The 16,442-nt window shown below is 37.3% G+C and overlaps 1 protein-coding gene across 1 annotated transcript in view; it reads right to left on the minus strand.

Moving 5' to 3' along the window:
• Window positions 1–16,442, minus strand: part of hcn4 (hyperpolarization activated cyclic nucleotide-gated potassium channel 4) — a 67,804-nt gene that overhangs the window by 17,050 nt on the left and 34,312 nt on the right. The window contains exons 3-5 of the mRNA XM_014994343.2: window positions 15,928–16,089; window positions 13,062–13,280; window positions 159–305 (exon numbers count right to left, since the gene is read on the minus strand). Coding sequence (XP_014849829.2) covers window positions 159–305; window positions 13,062–13,280; window positions 15,928–16,089 — 528 coding nt within the window. The remainder of the gene's footprint in view (window positions 1–158; window positions 306–13,061; window positions 13,281–15,927; window positions 16,090–16,442) is intronic.

The raw sequence follows: 16,442 nt of genomic DNA on the forward strand, positions 1-16,442 counted from the left end.
GCATGAAGACTTTTGCTTATTCAGCTTTAAAAAATAGTTTATATTCTGCTTATGGGAGAAGTAAATGCTAAAACATCTGAGCTTAGTCAAACTTGAGACGACTTTTTGACTGTCAAAGTTTCACAGGCAACAAACCAAAACAGAAACATCCACCTCACCTCTCGGAGCGGCTCGTTGAGCTCCCCCAGGATGCTCTCCTCGTCGAACATCTTGCCCTGGTAGCGGTGCTCATAGTAGTCATGGATTCTCTGCCTCATATCTGCAGGAAGCTTGTGGAAGGACATGTACTGCTCGACCTGTTTGTACTGCAGGGACACAGAGAGACATGGCAACAAGATGACCCAAGCAGACCATTCCACAGTTCATCACAAAGTTTCCCCTGAGGTTAGACAATACATGAAGAAGAGTACATGAGCACTTTTCTAGAATATGATGAGGTCTCCTGGAGCTTTTCTTTTTTTTTCTAAACAGGCCAACTCTGATTCTTTAAAGAAAAAGGTCAACTGAGAAGCATGAAAGAGGGTTATAATGTGCAATGACGTCAAAGCTACTTCAAAACATGAACAAGCATCATCTATAAATGTACCCTGATTCTTATCAAGGATTTTTCTCACAGTGAAGACTATGTTTTCTAGTTCCTGTGTTGTAAAATGAAAACAACAAAGTGAGTTGTGTCAGAGTTTTTTTTATTGACTTTAAAGCTGTGATACAGATCAAAGCAAACAGAGCATCTAGGGAATAATAAAAGGTAAAGTTCTTGACCTGCAGAGAAAGAAAACAAGGGTAGAAAAAAAGACATTAACCATTCATGGTGTCATGTTGAAGGTGCTCTTTGATCATTTACAAATCTTAACACTGAATGCTGCATTTGACCTCAGAAGTCTACTTCTGTGTTGTCTGACTGTTTTCCCAGTCACCACTGATGTTGGAGGAAATCATCAAAAGGACAGGCTTGTGCAGATATAGCACAGTAAAATAGGACAGCTGCCTCATGCAAGTCAGCTTGTTTTTGTGAAAACAGAAATGTTTTCTCTCTGGAAACCATTAGAAATACAAGACCATATCAAGAGTATAGGGAGTCAAAGGGCCAACATGGGTAATGTCTTCTACCCTTACACTGACCTTCTGACAAGCGGATGGTTTATGCAGGGATTTGATTTTTTTTCTACAGCAGCCTTTTTCCCATTGTGCAACACTTACATTCCCTTTGTTTCCCTCTCTGCCAAATTTAGATGGGATTTAATGAGTCTGTGTTTAACCAGAGCCTTTGAGTCCCTGACAGACAGAGAAAACAATCTGGAGTCACTCTGTGCATACTGATGATGCAGCTCCCTATACTGCCATCACTCAAACTGCTGCAAGCCCCCAAATGTACTGATGGAGCAAGAAATACAGCAGATGAGGCAGAATGATTACAACCTTTATCTAACAATGACAAATATTACAAGTTACATTTCTAAAAAAGCCAATCGATTATTTTTTATGATGACCTTGGGGGCAAGAAAAAGACAAAGTGTCCGAAGTCTGTCTTTTTAGTACTCGTTGATTTAGTTCTGTCATGTGCTGACAGTTTGGGGCTTTTCCTTTCTGTCCCTTAAGCGACAACAATTTATCATTTACTCATTGGATGATTAAACGCAGCCCTTCCAAAGAAATTATATTTTCCTTCTTTCTGACATTGCTAACTCTAGATAACAAATACAGACATGACTCAGTGCAGCCCCTCTCTTGTTGATCAGTGTGGAGAACAGAGCCTCTCTGCATGTGATCATAGCAGTCAGATGCACTAAGCTTGTGCACACATGTCTTTTCCTCAACATAAATGAGTATTTATGCGGAATGAATGTGCAATGAGAACGTGCGCAGCTCATGCATCCTTTAGATGATGGAACAAACTGAAAGGGAATTGGTACATAAATCTACAAGAACAGAATGCTTGCACACTTTAGTACATTCTTAAGCTATTTTAGTCAAGAAACCTACACATATATGGATTTGACTCCAAGGCCATGATAACAGGTGTAATCCATAATTTGTAAGTTATCTAGTCCCAATTTAACTTGCATTCATCATGGCATAATGCTGTGTTTCAACAGTCTGGATCATCTATTCATTCGTAGTTTCTTCCTCTCTTTCTCATATTGACAAAAAACAAATACATCAGTTTATCCTGAGTTCTGGGGCAAAATTTCTCTTGATTCTCCTAACAAGAAAGGATGATAGTCACATAAAAAAAAAATCCAAATCATTGTCATACTAATAGTTAATTGTTATTAATTACTATGTTATTGTCATTTTGATTGCTGTACTATATTCGGTACAATGCTAAGCTTCTCCAAATCATTTCAAATATAACGTTTGAGCCACAGAGGAAATCTGACAGTGATTCAAAGAGTCTGACCAGATGGGGGTAGCGCTGTGATGGGCTGATAAGAGCCCCTGTGCCAGGAAATTATCTTATTTCCATGAAGTCAGCATCATGCTTCTAACATGAAGATCCCTGCTGAAATATTTCACCCTTTTAAGATCTGTTTCTGATAAATGTTTTGTGTGCACTTTAAACGCAGTTTTATTGCGTTTAAAGTGCCTTGCAGCAAAAAGATCTCGAGTTCAAATCCAAGCCTAAGATCTTTTGTTCACTCAGTTTTTATGTTCTCAAGATCCATGCATGGGTTCCCTCCAGATATTCTGCTGTTTTTCCTCTCACAGTCCAAAAAATATGCATGTTAGGTTAACCAGTCTCAATAAATTAGCCATAATTAGTAGTATGTGCATGTATCGGTGTTTTCTCCGTATGTCTCAGTGTTGCCCTGGTACGAACTGGCACTTGTTGAATGTTTACCCTGCCTCATGCCCAATGACCACAGGAAATAGCCATCATCCCCCAATATACCATAGCAAATGGCCACCTCTCTACTATGTGTTATGGTATAACAACCATATCACAATACCTATTGTGATGAGTGGCTGTACAATATGTTTCTGTATAAAACTTGGTGACTAACTCGTTAAATAAAAGTTAAATAAGTTAATAGAAAATGTATCACAAATAACTTTCATGTAATGAATGTTTGCGTCTGATCCTGCTTTTTCTTCCCAGTGTTGTGACCGGAGCTTTTAGTTAGCTGTATTGTTGGTATTCAGTCACATGCTTTGTTTTAAGGCAATAAAACAAAATGCTTGTATTTCCTCCCTTTGCAGGAACTGTCATCCCACATACTTTGCAGATTATATTTTTCTTCTTCCTCTATAAATGACTGACTATTTAACCCTCCGGTGGTCTTAAGAGATGGGGTTCTTTTAGATCCCATGAGTTTTTTTACTCTGTGTGCATCGAGGCGGGATCGCAGTGACCCTGCTTGCGCTTTTACCCGTTTTCCAACTTTCTGACCGTGACATCTGCTGCACATCTCCTGAGTGTTGCAGTAGGACACTCAGGAGGTTAAACCCGAGCCAGGTCCAGATTATTTATGTTTTTGCATCTGCCTTTTTAATCTGGACCTGGTTAAACCCAAGCCAGGTCCAGATTATTTATGTTTTTGCATCTGCCTTTTTAACAACCTTTTCCCTTGTACTCTTTGCCATGCTGTTTCCTGCTTGATCTGTTTTGATGCCAGCTGATTACCTCATCAACAAACATTACCGTGGTTAGACGATAGACTACACATCTCTATCGTAGGCAAAATTTCTATCCTTTCTACCATGTATATCACACATTCCTTTGGCATACTATGTGTTTTTTTATTTTTTTTAATTTTGTGTAGAGCTGTGCAAAATAGTTGCTTTTCTCCAGGCACCAATGAGATGTGCTCAGTGTCCCTTAGTAACTTCCTTTAATAGCATTTCTTCTCTGGGTACAAAGTGCGAAACCAAAAAGATATCCAAGGACCTAGGCCAAAACAAAAGATCTCTGTGCAGAAGTTTGTACTTGGTGAAGGCCAGAGCGCAGGAATCAAGATGTTCTCTGTCTATGACTGAAACAACAATCCAATATCGGATGACAGTAAGGAATTAATTTCTTCCTTAATTGACCTCTCTTGTGCTGGATGTTGACCAGTCCAGACATATTTACTGTCATCCTTATTTCCCCATTCTCCTTTCAAAAGTAGGAACAGAAAACCTTGTCCTTTACACTCTTGGTAGGTATATATCAAGATTAGAAAAAAACACTCCTTGGAGGGGCAATACTTATTCCTATTCAGTAAACCTGAGACAATGGCACAGTTTCTTGGTGTGTTGTGAGGTTGATGAGTTGGTTTGTAACCGTAGAATAATTCAACATAGCTTAATTACAATATAGTACAATATATGTTTTTTTAATTGCTGCTGGAATACTTAATGATTTTATCTGTTTCACTGCAAAAGACTATGATTTGGACTTTGAATAGCTTGCATCCAGTATTTCAAACGGCTAAGTATTTTATAATACCAAGCATCTCAATATTATTTGCAGTATATGCAGAAATTGAAACCTTAACCATGCATAATATACTGTAAATACTGTCTTCAACATTAAGTATGTTACTCTAGTGTTCAGACTACTGACTTTTAATAATGAACAAATTGTGATGGTAGCATCTTTTGCCCGGAGCTCAAGAGAACTACTTCTTCATTTTCAACCATATCATAAAGCCTTTTATTTCCTTTGTATGATGTTTCTCCAAATGGCTGGTCTTATGTCAGTTAGCCATTCATACAGTTCTTCTCTGCACCCACGGCTCTTTTATTTTCCTTTCCCAATTCACTTCCCTCTGAAGTAAATTTCCAAGCAGATGCAAATTCTTACCAAGCAAAACATGAATAATTCATTTCCCCAAAGACATGTCAGCCATTTAATTAGACTTTCTAAACATTTATTTTTTTCCTCTGTCTTCTTTTCCATCCACCTAAACTTTGAATCCCTGGACAAAGGATCTAGGTCCAACAAAACCCTTCCTTAAATCTCATCATGATCATCACAAAATCAGATGATGATTATCATAAGACCCAAGATAATTCAGCAGGAGACGACAACAATAAAATGTGTGACTGAGAAGGAAAAGACTGGCCTTGTATTTAATGGACTGGTGAGTAATAACTCATAGCTTTGCTTTGCCAGTGTTGCTGTATTTGCAGGAGGCTAAGAATAAAATAAGGTGATTGATTGTTTCAGAAAATCCAATGGAAATAAACAGTCAACCTGTGATGTGCAAGTGTTCCTTCGTCACGGTATTATTTCTCAAATGCAGAGCTGCAACATGTTTACGTGCCCCAGATGTCAACTTCAGCACTCTGTGTCTGTCTAGTACATAAGACTTTATAAGTCTACAACTTTTCAGCAAGTTATTTTATTGCAAATGATAATAAAATGTTGCACCTTTTAAAAGTATTCATATTACTTGATCCTCTTTTGTCATTACAACCACAAACCTTGATTGTATTTCATTAAAACCTTTTGTTATACGCAAATACAACAGTTCATAGTTGTGAATTAGAAGAAAATAATACAAATTTAAATTAGTTATACTAATAAAAATCTATAAAAAGCAATGTGCATATAAACTCAGATGCCCTGAGTAACTGATACTATAAAATAAAATCCACCTGTGAGTGATTTAATTTGATTAAGCAAGTCAGAATTTTGACTGGGCCACCATATTTATGCACATTTTAACTATTATCTGCATAAAATTTAATGCTAATTAGATATAAACATGTTACATTTGTGCAATGAGAGAGAATATGGGCTAAAAAGATCAACATTCATATGTCAGAGTGTGCATATAGAAGCTACCTAGTGTACTAGGTAGCTTATATCATTCAGGCAAAATTGGGCAAAAACAGAAACTTATCTGACTTTGACAAGTCAAAAATTATATAAAAAATGTCTTTTACTGGCAATAGCACTCTAGCAGCCCTATTCCAGAGCTGCAATTGCATGAAGTATCCAGAAGTATAAAGCACACCAGTGCTCACAAGGTAAGAAAGGCTGGAACCCTTTCTTACCTTGTGAGAAAAGTAAGAAAGGGTTCTCTCCTCTTGTTGAAGAGGAAATCTTGTTGAAGAGGAGAGATAAGATCAAATGTCAATACAGGGCCAATAAACATCTAAAGACAGATTATTTGAAAGGTTTTTATAGACTGATTTGTGAAGGACTATATAGGTGGGCTTGTGGCAGGATCAGTAATGAGTGTAGTAGTGGTCCACTGACTCAGACTCTAGCAGGGAGGAACTGGGCTATTAGTATTAGTAAAATATTAATAATGATTCAGTTGGAATAATAAACCAGTTTCTGGTTTAAGTTGCACTTAATGTCAACTGTCTGCTTTTAGAAGACAATTGCTTTAAAAAAGTGCTGTAAGAAAAGGAAATAGTCTTTCAAAAATATTATGTTTTTTATGCCTTGTAATGTCTGTTTCATGTATCACAGTGCAGCACTGCATGGCTAGCCAGTAAGGACTGGCGTACAAATGAATGACATGATCGTTTTCCTCATTTGACCTAAACCCTATCAAAAAATTGTAGACTTTCCCTAAAGAGGAAACTTATATTGAAAGGAAACAATCCATGTCTTTGAACGGGGTCTGGGAGTCTGCTGTTGTTCCGATGCCAAAAGTTGATCGTTAACAGATCTGAAAACAGAGAGGCTCCATGCCTATTCAATCATTCAATGCTCTCCTTCCAAACATGGAAAAGGTATGTCACAACTGGAAACCTACCAAGACTTGGTCATCCACCTAAGCTGGCAGGCCGGGTAAGAAGAGTATTTTTCAGAGAAGCAGCCAGGAGGCCCAAAAAAGAAATTGTGTAGACACTGGCAACTATCATCAATGCACTGGACCAATCTGAGTTATAAGTAATGTTTACATCTTACCAGAGGCCATGTACATAAAAAGGTAATCTAATGGAAGATGGTTTGGTCAGATGAAGCTAAACAAAAAATACTAAATTGTGCATCATTCTCATAATTAAACATTAAGGAGCCACCATCATACAATGACAAAGCTTTTTTTTCAGCAGTGATGGTTAAGATTGTGACAGTCAATAAAAAGATAAAAGCAACAAAAATAGTTTTACAAATTACTGACTCAGAAGGCTTGAATACATATTTAAGTCTCTATCAATCAGACCCTAATTTACTAAAAAAGGCACTTATTGTTAAGCTAAGCCACAGCTCAGCTAATCAACAATATCCTGGCACTGACTATATCGAGGAATCTTGACTTAACCTCTACTGGGAACAGCCAAATCACTTCTGATCATAAATCATGTGTCTTTCAGGTCTCAAACTGCCCCAGATCACTTTCTAGCACTAAAAGGAAGTGTTTAATTACTTTTGTAACATGTCTTTCCTTTATTCCAACCACTGGAAGAAGCACTACCATAAAGTAAGAAAATAGTTTCATATTAACAACTGTTTACTGCTTTCTCAGAGAGGCTTTACTGAGGGAATTGAATTAAGGGTATAAAAGATCCCTACGGCTTTTAAACCCCCAAATAATCCGCTTTGGGCTTCTTATTAACTTTCCCCCAAAGATTAATGTTTAATTACCAACTGTTAATTAGAGATGTAGAGGGTGGGCTTGCAACATCCCATTGCCATTTACTTTGAAAACCATTTGGGATTGGCTTGCCACAACATGCCATCTCCTGGGCATCCTTGATTTAATCATCAATTGCCAACACCAAATATAACATCATTTACTTATACCCTGATATGTCTTTACTGTACATGGCAACAAGGAACACAAGTCACTTATAACTCATCTCATCTACATCTCTATGTATGATATTCATTACCACAGTGAAGAGCGAGAGAGAAAAATAAGCCATGTAGAGCTAGAGAGCTAGAGAGGCAGGCATACCCTTTGCTGTATATACAGTCACGTGTGCAGCCATCTTGAGCTTGCAATCTGGAGAGATGTAATTTTCTTTGTGTGATAATGGTTCTCAACAAGCCTGAGACAAGAGGGAGGGATTCCTCAGTGAATTTACCAGATGCTTAACCAATTACAACTAAGACAGCTCTTATTGTCTGACGTAATACAATTGTTTAGAGAGTAAAATACTTGTATGAATTCAACAAAGACGCCATAATCTTACTTGTGAGGCATTCCAGCAATTTGAAGCTATTTTTCTTTAGTGCAAACCCTTTAAAATTCAGAGCAAAGCAAGAACTGTAACTTAGTTAGTTATATCCAAAAAAGAACAACACTGAATGGGAATGGTTCAACTGTTGCCTGACATAGAAACAGGCACGTGCAGAGGGGGGGCGGGGGGTGCTTGAGCAAAACTTTGAGTCACAAACAAAAACTTAGATTAAGAAGAAAAGATTTATGACAAGCGCAAATAAGTTTGCTTTGCAAATAGTTTTTTCACTTCATGAGACAAAAATATGTGATTTTAATTTTTAAAGTTATTTTAAGCAAAACTCAGTATGCTTTTCTCATGGTGACATCCATTAACAATAAAATTTTTGCTTTTGTGTTTTTTTTTTTTTTTCTGCAGTTCCACGTTAAAGTTTGATGCAGCTCTGCTTTCCTGAATGGACCATCTTCATCTCCACTGCAAGTGTAGCAAACAGGCAGCTCTTTTTTTTATATATATAGATTAAAGTACACTAAAAAGTTGCATTGTGCCCTTGTTTATAATTTTAATAGTGTAATTCTGTAAAGACAAAATATGTCTGGTGGTTTAGCTCTGATGTACATATCTTGCTAAATTGCGGGTTTGAATATTGCAATACTTTCCTATAACAAAATACACCTGTACAATTAAATTACTAATAAAATATCTTACATATGCATAGTTGTATGCTCTATGTGGAGATGTTCCTTAGCTTTGATTGTATATCTCACAATTTTGTAATTTATCATTGTTTATTAAACTCTGAAAGCTGTGTGGCTTTGTTAATATTCTGTCCTAGAATGCGGTTAGATGTGCCCTTTTTTTTTTTTTGTTTTGAGCACCTGCCCCTTTAGTGGTCTCTGCACGTCCCTGCACAGAAATCGTCAAAAATACTATATTCATAATCTGTTTATTGGATGTTTTTGACAGAGGGTCTAAGCACAGAGATGTAATATTTCAGTGATAAAGTATATGTTAGCTGCTGACTGTCAGCTCCTGGGTAGTTTTGAATATTTGGTTCTAGTTTCATTTTTATTCTGTATTCCTTTGTCTCTTTGATTAGATCAACCTTGTTTCTATTTTACCTCAGTTCAATTATTTGTGACTCTAGTTCATGTTTATTTCTTTATTGTGTCTAGTTATTTCTTGTCACCCTTAGTTTACTCTCCCTTGCTCCCTGTGCCACGTTTTTCTCTCCCTCTCCTCACACCTGCCACCCATTAGCTAATCAGCCTAGGTGTTTGTTCCAGTTTAGCTCACAGTATTTAAACCCTTCTCCTAGTCACACTCATTACTGGTTCCTCCCTTCATTTTCCCCCTGGATTCCTGTTTTTGTTCTAATCTGGCTCCCTATTTTCTTTCTTTTTGAGTTTTTTTCATTAAAACATTCCTTACCACAAGCTGCCTCTGTTTCCCTGCAGGGGAAAATAGTGACTATTGTACTTAAGTCACTATATGAGACATTTTAATGTGTGCATGTAGTTATTCTCCACTTCAAAATCCCAGTTGGGCCCAAGCTTTAACTTCCTGGTTGACGTATTGAAATGTTTCTTAGCCATATTAATCCAAGTAAACCTCTTGAGTTCAAAAGAAATTATAAAGACAACCTTCTTATTATTCAGACATTTAGTAAGTAGAATAAAATGTATGTTCTTAACTGACATAAAACAGAAAGTGTTTTAAAATATCTGATATCAACTAGATTTCTTAAAGTAACAAGTATATTACATTTAAGATAAATAAAGTTATATATACATTGCAGTTTTTCTTTTGGTATATGATGATTTTGGGGCATTTTGTTTTTCTTGGTCATCACCCGCTCAGTCCATTAGACGTAAACTGGCTTTGCAGCAGACAGAGAGACTGGCATCCCTACAGATTTCTTTGCTGACTTGAGCCTTGATGGCTCCTGGGTTGTTCCTGAATATTTCAACTAGTTTCTTTACACCTCTGGTGCCAGTTTGAGTAATATATTCAAAATTTATACCCAAATGGGAATTCCAACAGGAAAGTCATCCAAAACACACATCATAAGTGGTTTGGGGAAAACAAAATGGGAATAAGGCAGGCTTTTTTCCAAGCCCTTACTTCAACTAATTTAAACAAATGTCTGTATGCTGAACCCTTTGTTTAAGATATATAAATATGGAAAAGAGTTGGTAAAAATAAAGTCAACTACAGTGATTACTGAGACAAGACAAAATATCTCTGTCACTAAAACAATTTGAAGCTTAAACCAGTTGCAGCTCAATCTTTGTATCCTTTTTATTCAGATACATTTCAGCACTAATATAACTAATATAACTTAAATTGAGTTGAGATACACGTGTAAGAATCTGAGTTTCAAACATAAAGTAGATGCTTTATTCTGTTGGAATAGTGACAGTATTATTTGTTTAGCTGTTTGAAAATCAATTTATTAAAGAGATTTTTCATCTCGGTGTCGGCCATACCTCATTTTCTTCCAGATATTCGAGTGTTGGATTTCTGCTTTGTTTAATAGATAACGTGTTGCCTCATCCAGAATAGTTCATTTGACTCTACTTGCCTGATGCTGAAAGCCTGAGACACTTATCACTCTGTGCTATATTTTAATAGAATTCTATTCACTTCGGCTCTGTAATAAGTTTCCCTATCTTTGAGAGAGAAATTTTCCCCCATCCTTTTCTATCCACCATCTGTGCACTTGTGAGAATCCTTTACGGGGCTGATTTTCTTTGTAATCGTCACTCACAGGGGTTTCATTGAAACCTTTCCCATCTAACTATAAAAGTAACCTGGATATCACCTCTGCATGCCAGCAGGACAGATGGTCTCTCATTTTGGCCGTATAGCCGTGAGAGCTTTGTGTGCTACTTTTTTTATGCCTCATTTACAGCGGATGAATACACAACCTCTGTCACATCAAAGCCAGCAGGAAGCATTAAAATTGGCAATGGTTTGCTTGGCTCATTAGTGATCCACTTTGACACATCCTCGACTGGTTCAATTTTGATCATTTTTACTTACCATACCGCTGATACAGTAGTGCAAGTCTGTGTTATCCGCTGCTGGTTTTTCTTTTTTTTGGTGAGTTATGCTTCACCTTGCTTTACATATTAAGGTTCTCCACCATACATACACTTTGATATTGCAATCTACTTTAAATGGAGAAGATGGAGAAACAACAAGAGGGCTCTACTGTCACACACAACTAAAGGAAGAGCCACCAGCAAATTACAAAACAAGGTGAGCATGGACAGTAAAATGCAGGAGATGGCAGTGTGGAGCTGAGCGTTTTAACGTTGAGACTTGTAAAATTCATTCTGCAGAAATTATCTTTTTGCAGACATACACTGTGAAGAAGCATGGGTGAGTTTTTGTCAGCATGGGGCTTATCCTGGGAACAAAAACCACTGGGTTCAGCTGCATATACAGACTGGTGCTGAGACAGGCAGCTGTTCAGTTAACATGGCAGCAAGGCAACTCTAAAGAGAGAAGCCGGCATGCATACTAGATTGGATTGAGATGATTCCTGATTTTGAACATCAAGGTTATTTGATTTCCTATAAGGAGTTTTCAGTTTTGTAGGTGTTGAGACAAGAAAAAATCCATATCCTCATACTGTGATGAGTGCATTTGTCTGGTGCACATCGTCTTTTTTTGAAGTTCCACCACCACACACTTGTTACATCATCTATTGTGATCCCCGGCCTGCCTCTTTTTCCAGCCCTCTTTCACTCCCACTCTCCCTCTTTCATTTAGGTGAGATTTCTTGAGCCTCTGCCTCCATTCTCTAGAGGTCACTCTCTTGTCTGAGCCTCACCACAGACACTGGGCATTGAGGGAATGTATAGCTCAGCTCATTATCACCCATACTGGGCCTACAGAGGGCATGTCACCATGGAACATGTTTGGGTCTTCACAGCCAGGCATCAGGACTTTCTTTTGTCTAGACAGAAACAGCCTCACACCAACAAAATGTTGGCCCTGGCTTTTAGCCTCGGTTCTTCTTGTGTTTGGTGGGCTGTGTTCAGTGAAAATGATTTTTTTTAGTTCGGTGACAATACTACTTACAGTTTTATGGAAATCATGTTAAACTCCTTTGCACAAGTCATATAGTGCTTTGCAAATGAATACATATTGCTCTCACATTAAAAAAAAAACAACCCAAGGAAGCTCATAATTATGATTTTTAATGTTTTTTTCTGCATAAAAAAACAGTGGTGCGTATTTGTATTCATCTAAATTTTCTCTGACATCCAGTTCAAACTGGTTGTGTTGAACCCGAAGTTATCTAATTAGTAAAAAAAAAAAAAAGGTCACATCTGTGTTTCAGTATAAATACAGCTGTTCCTTGAACTCCTCAGATGACTGTTAGTAAGACAGTTCAAAAATAGATTTGTGAATTAGTTTAAAGTAAAATTAAGTTAAGGAACAATAAGTCAAGCTTTAAAAATCTCGTGGGGCACTGTTCTATCCATTATCAGAAAATATAAGGAGTACAACACAATTGTAAGTCAAGACAAGTTGGGTAACAAGAATATTTGGAGCATTAGAAACTACAGAGATTCACAGTCAGGAGGGAGAATCTGTCAATGAGGCAGTTATTAACTGTGCACAAATGCAGAGAAATCGAAAACCTTTTTTGCCTCTCCTTAATTTCAAAATTATGCTCCACTTTGTGTTTATCTTTGGCTTAAATTTTTAATAAAAATCAAGGAGGTTTAATGAGGCAACATCACAAAATGAAAACATTTGAGGGCTTTTACTATTTTGCAATTTACTGTAAATCATTATTGTGTTGCAGTTAAAGACTTTAAAAAGTAGAAAATACACAAAATGCAGCATTCTGGCGTTGATACGGAGTACTGAAGTAGACACCTGGAATACCAAATATGTAATAAGAATACACAAGGATGAGATAAACCTATGATTACTAAAGTGAAAAAGCAAAATTAGAGATTTTGACTCACCTTCTCCTGGTACTGGCGCCGAGATGAGTCCAGCGATTGGATGAGTGCAGTAGCGTGCCCCACAAACATGGCGTAACAAGTAGCACCCACAATCATGCTAAGGATGGTCAGCCAGACGTCTGTCATGCCCACTGGGGGGTACATGCCGTACCCAATGCATAACATGTGGCTCATAGCTTTGAAGAGTGCATAGGAATACTGCTGTCCCCATGTGTCATTCTAGATGGAGCAGAACAGGACAGGTGAGTTAGGCTGAATACATTACAACACGTCCTAGCCTAGCCCATCTGAAATGATGCCATTGATTGCACATGAAAGGTCAGTTTTAACATTACAGCCATACGTCCACTTGGGGCAGAGCTACTAGGGGCTGCAACTTTCAAACATCTTAGTTCAGTGGGGAGCAGCTGGCAGGGTAATACAGACTTAACAATATACAAACATTTGGAGCCAGCAGACGTTTGGGCAGAAGCCTAAAACAGAGCCCTGAGAATGGGCACAAAGAGCGAGAGACATCGCTGGCTTGCATGAGAGAAAGTAGGTCAGCTATTTAGAAAAATGTGATTTCTCTGTGAGTTTTCTCATTTGTAGATAAATTGCCCCTTTTCCCTTAGAATCCCAATGGTGGTTCATGGCAAATCAATATCAACTCTCTCCTGGGGGTGACATGTCCAAATTGCTTTCAAACTCATTTCCACTGAAGAAAAGCCGAGACAGAGTGCAATTTTATTATTGCCTAGCTAAAATACATAAGGGGCAGTGTCCATGCAAAACAGCATCACAATTACCTTTAATGAATTAAAATTAAAAGAACTGAGTCTGAATCAGCATTCCAGAAGTTCAGGGAAGCATATTCAGAAATGTTAGGGGAGTAAATTGTGATTGTATCTCAAAATCATGTTATTATTGGTCTCTAATAGTCTAATAGACACAAAATCATTCTATGTGCTTAAATCTGATAGATGGTCTAAGCTACAAGAACATGTACAGTATGATGAACCTGATAAAAGCCACTGGCCAAAACGTGTTGGTCTGCGAAGTTTTTAGCACTTCAAGTGTAACTGAAGTGTCCACCTCACCAGATCCTTGACACACTCCAAGCACTTTCATTCTCAAATTTTCAAATTTTATACATGTACACACTTTTCGTTTCATATTTCTTTTTAGATTTATTTTACATCAGTCTCTCCCAATCTCTACTGTAGATATACAGTATAAATACTCCTATAATACCTTATTTTATATTTTTCAGTACTTTTTTTAACAGTTAGGAATCCTCTTAATGATAGATTACTTGCATTTACATAACATAAAATGTGTATATAATGTCAAACTAAAGTCATGAAATCTACCACAAAGGATGAATCATTTTGCATTGGAGTATCAAAATATGACATTTCACAAAATACAATTTTAAAATCAGATAGTGAAACTTGAAAAACCTTCTATGAGTACCATAAGTCATAAAAAACATAAAGACAGTAAGAAAATGTCATCTCATCAAAATTTTATATATCGTTTTAGATATATCTTATTTAAAAAAAAAAAAAAGTTGTGTAAGTTTTTTTCAACAATATTTATTACAAGAAAATTACCACATGTTTTGGTTTCTCAGTGTGAACATTCAGGCTGCTCAACAGCAAATGAAAAGGAGCATTGAACCGGATGAACATAACATTTTCAATTTAGTTGTATGTTATTCCAATGAAATGTAATCAGAAAGATAGAAAGTAGTTTCTGGTCTGATGTAAAGTAATGACACAGTGCCTGAACAGCAACTCTCACCTGAGTGCGCAGTTCTGCGCAAATGAATGGAAGTACGGCTAAAATTAGATAGTCTGAAACATCTCGGGGGAAGAAGTTTGCAACTTGCGCCTATTGTGCTGTTTGAACATGAGCGAAGCAGACTCAGTGAAACAAGTGAGCCTGTCGTGAAAGCAGTGAGGCATGGTGAATCAAGAATATCACACCTTGAGAGACGTAACTATTCATGTCACATCCGTTCTGGTACAGAGAGTTTAACTACAGCAGCTTAAGAGGCGTTGCTTTACAGAACTACTGTATCACTCTGCATGTAATGAATCTATCTAATCTAAATAGTATTACTTAAAAAAATACACTTCTAATTTAGTGATATGCACCTGAATTAAACTGGGATTCTTAGATGTTTTGATGTCTTTTTTTTTTTTTGCACACCACAAAGTTCCCTGGTGAAATGTTACCAGGGATCATATTCACTGATTCAGTCTTTGATTACATTACAAAGTCCTGATAGCTCTTATACTGACATGCGCATTGATAAGCTATCAGTCAGGGAGTCATTTCCCCTGCTGTCTAACGGGATATATGTTGATTTACAAGTACATTGAGGCCTCGTCATCTTTAACTCAAGAACCAGACAAATATTCAGAGTAACGCTCATTGCTTTTATGAGGCTGTCGGGTGAAAAAGGAGGAAAGTGAAAACTACTGAAAAAAAGTTCTGTAGCAAGGAAAGTTTTTGTAATAATCAATTTCAAGGGCATTTTATAAAAAATAAAGTTTAGGCAAAAGCACAGCTCACTGCTAACTTATAATAACAAAAGCTGTCAATTTTCATGAATATATATTCTAGAAACACATCTTTTTTCAACAAAGTGGCCCCGAGCCCCTGAAAATATAGTCATCAGCAAATTCAATAAATGCCTACCAATGTAGCAGATAAACCTATTTAATTTGGGTTTAACATGACAGATATGCATTGCGGTCTTTCCCAGGAAGCTAAAGGGGTTTTAGTACAGTAATTACTGGAGGTGATGAATAAGATAAGACGGAAGTGTAATCTGATTTGAACATGCCATGCAAGTCTGTGCAGGAAGAGCACTTACCACCATCTTATTTTTGGAAACCCAGCAGTCAGCTGGGAAGTCCTGCAGCATGGGCACCAGGAACTGCAGGCAGCCATCCCAGTGGCACAGCAACAGCATCATACCGATGAGGTTGACTATCCGCACCATGGCGCTGGCCAGGTCATAGGTCATGTGGAAGATCTAAAAGAGAATAGAAAAGCAGGGGATGAAGTGACCATCATTTCTTTTTCCCACAGCATAAATAAAATCTCTCGCACAAGTATTCGTACGCCTTGAACCTTTTCACATTTTGTCATATTACAACCACAAACTTCAATATATTTCACTGGGATTTTGAGAGAGAAAGACAAAGCAGTGCATATTTGAGAAATTAATTGAAGATGATTTTTCGCAAAGAAAGATTTGAAAAATATTGTATGCATTGTTTTTCTGCTCCCCAGGGCCAGTACTTTGTAAATGCAGTTACAGTTTTCTGGGGTATGTCTCTAACACCTTTGCACATCTTGAGATGGAAATGTTTGCCCATAATTCTT

The sequence above is a fragment of the Poecilia mexicana genome, unplaced genomic scaffold (assembly GCF_051168715.1).
Source record: "Poecilia mexicana isolate PSO_F unplaced genomic scaffold, ASM5116871v1 scaffold_3, whole genome shotgun sequence".
Classification (NCBI taxonomy): domain Eukaryota; kingdom Metazoa; phylum Chordata; class Actinopteri; order Cyprinodontiformes; family Poeciliidae; genus Poecilia; species Poecilia mexicana.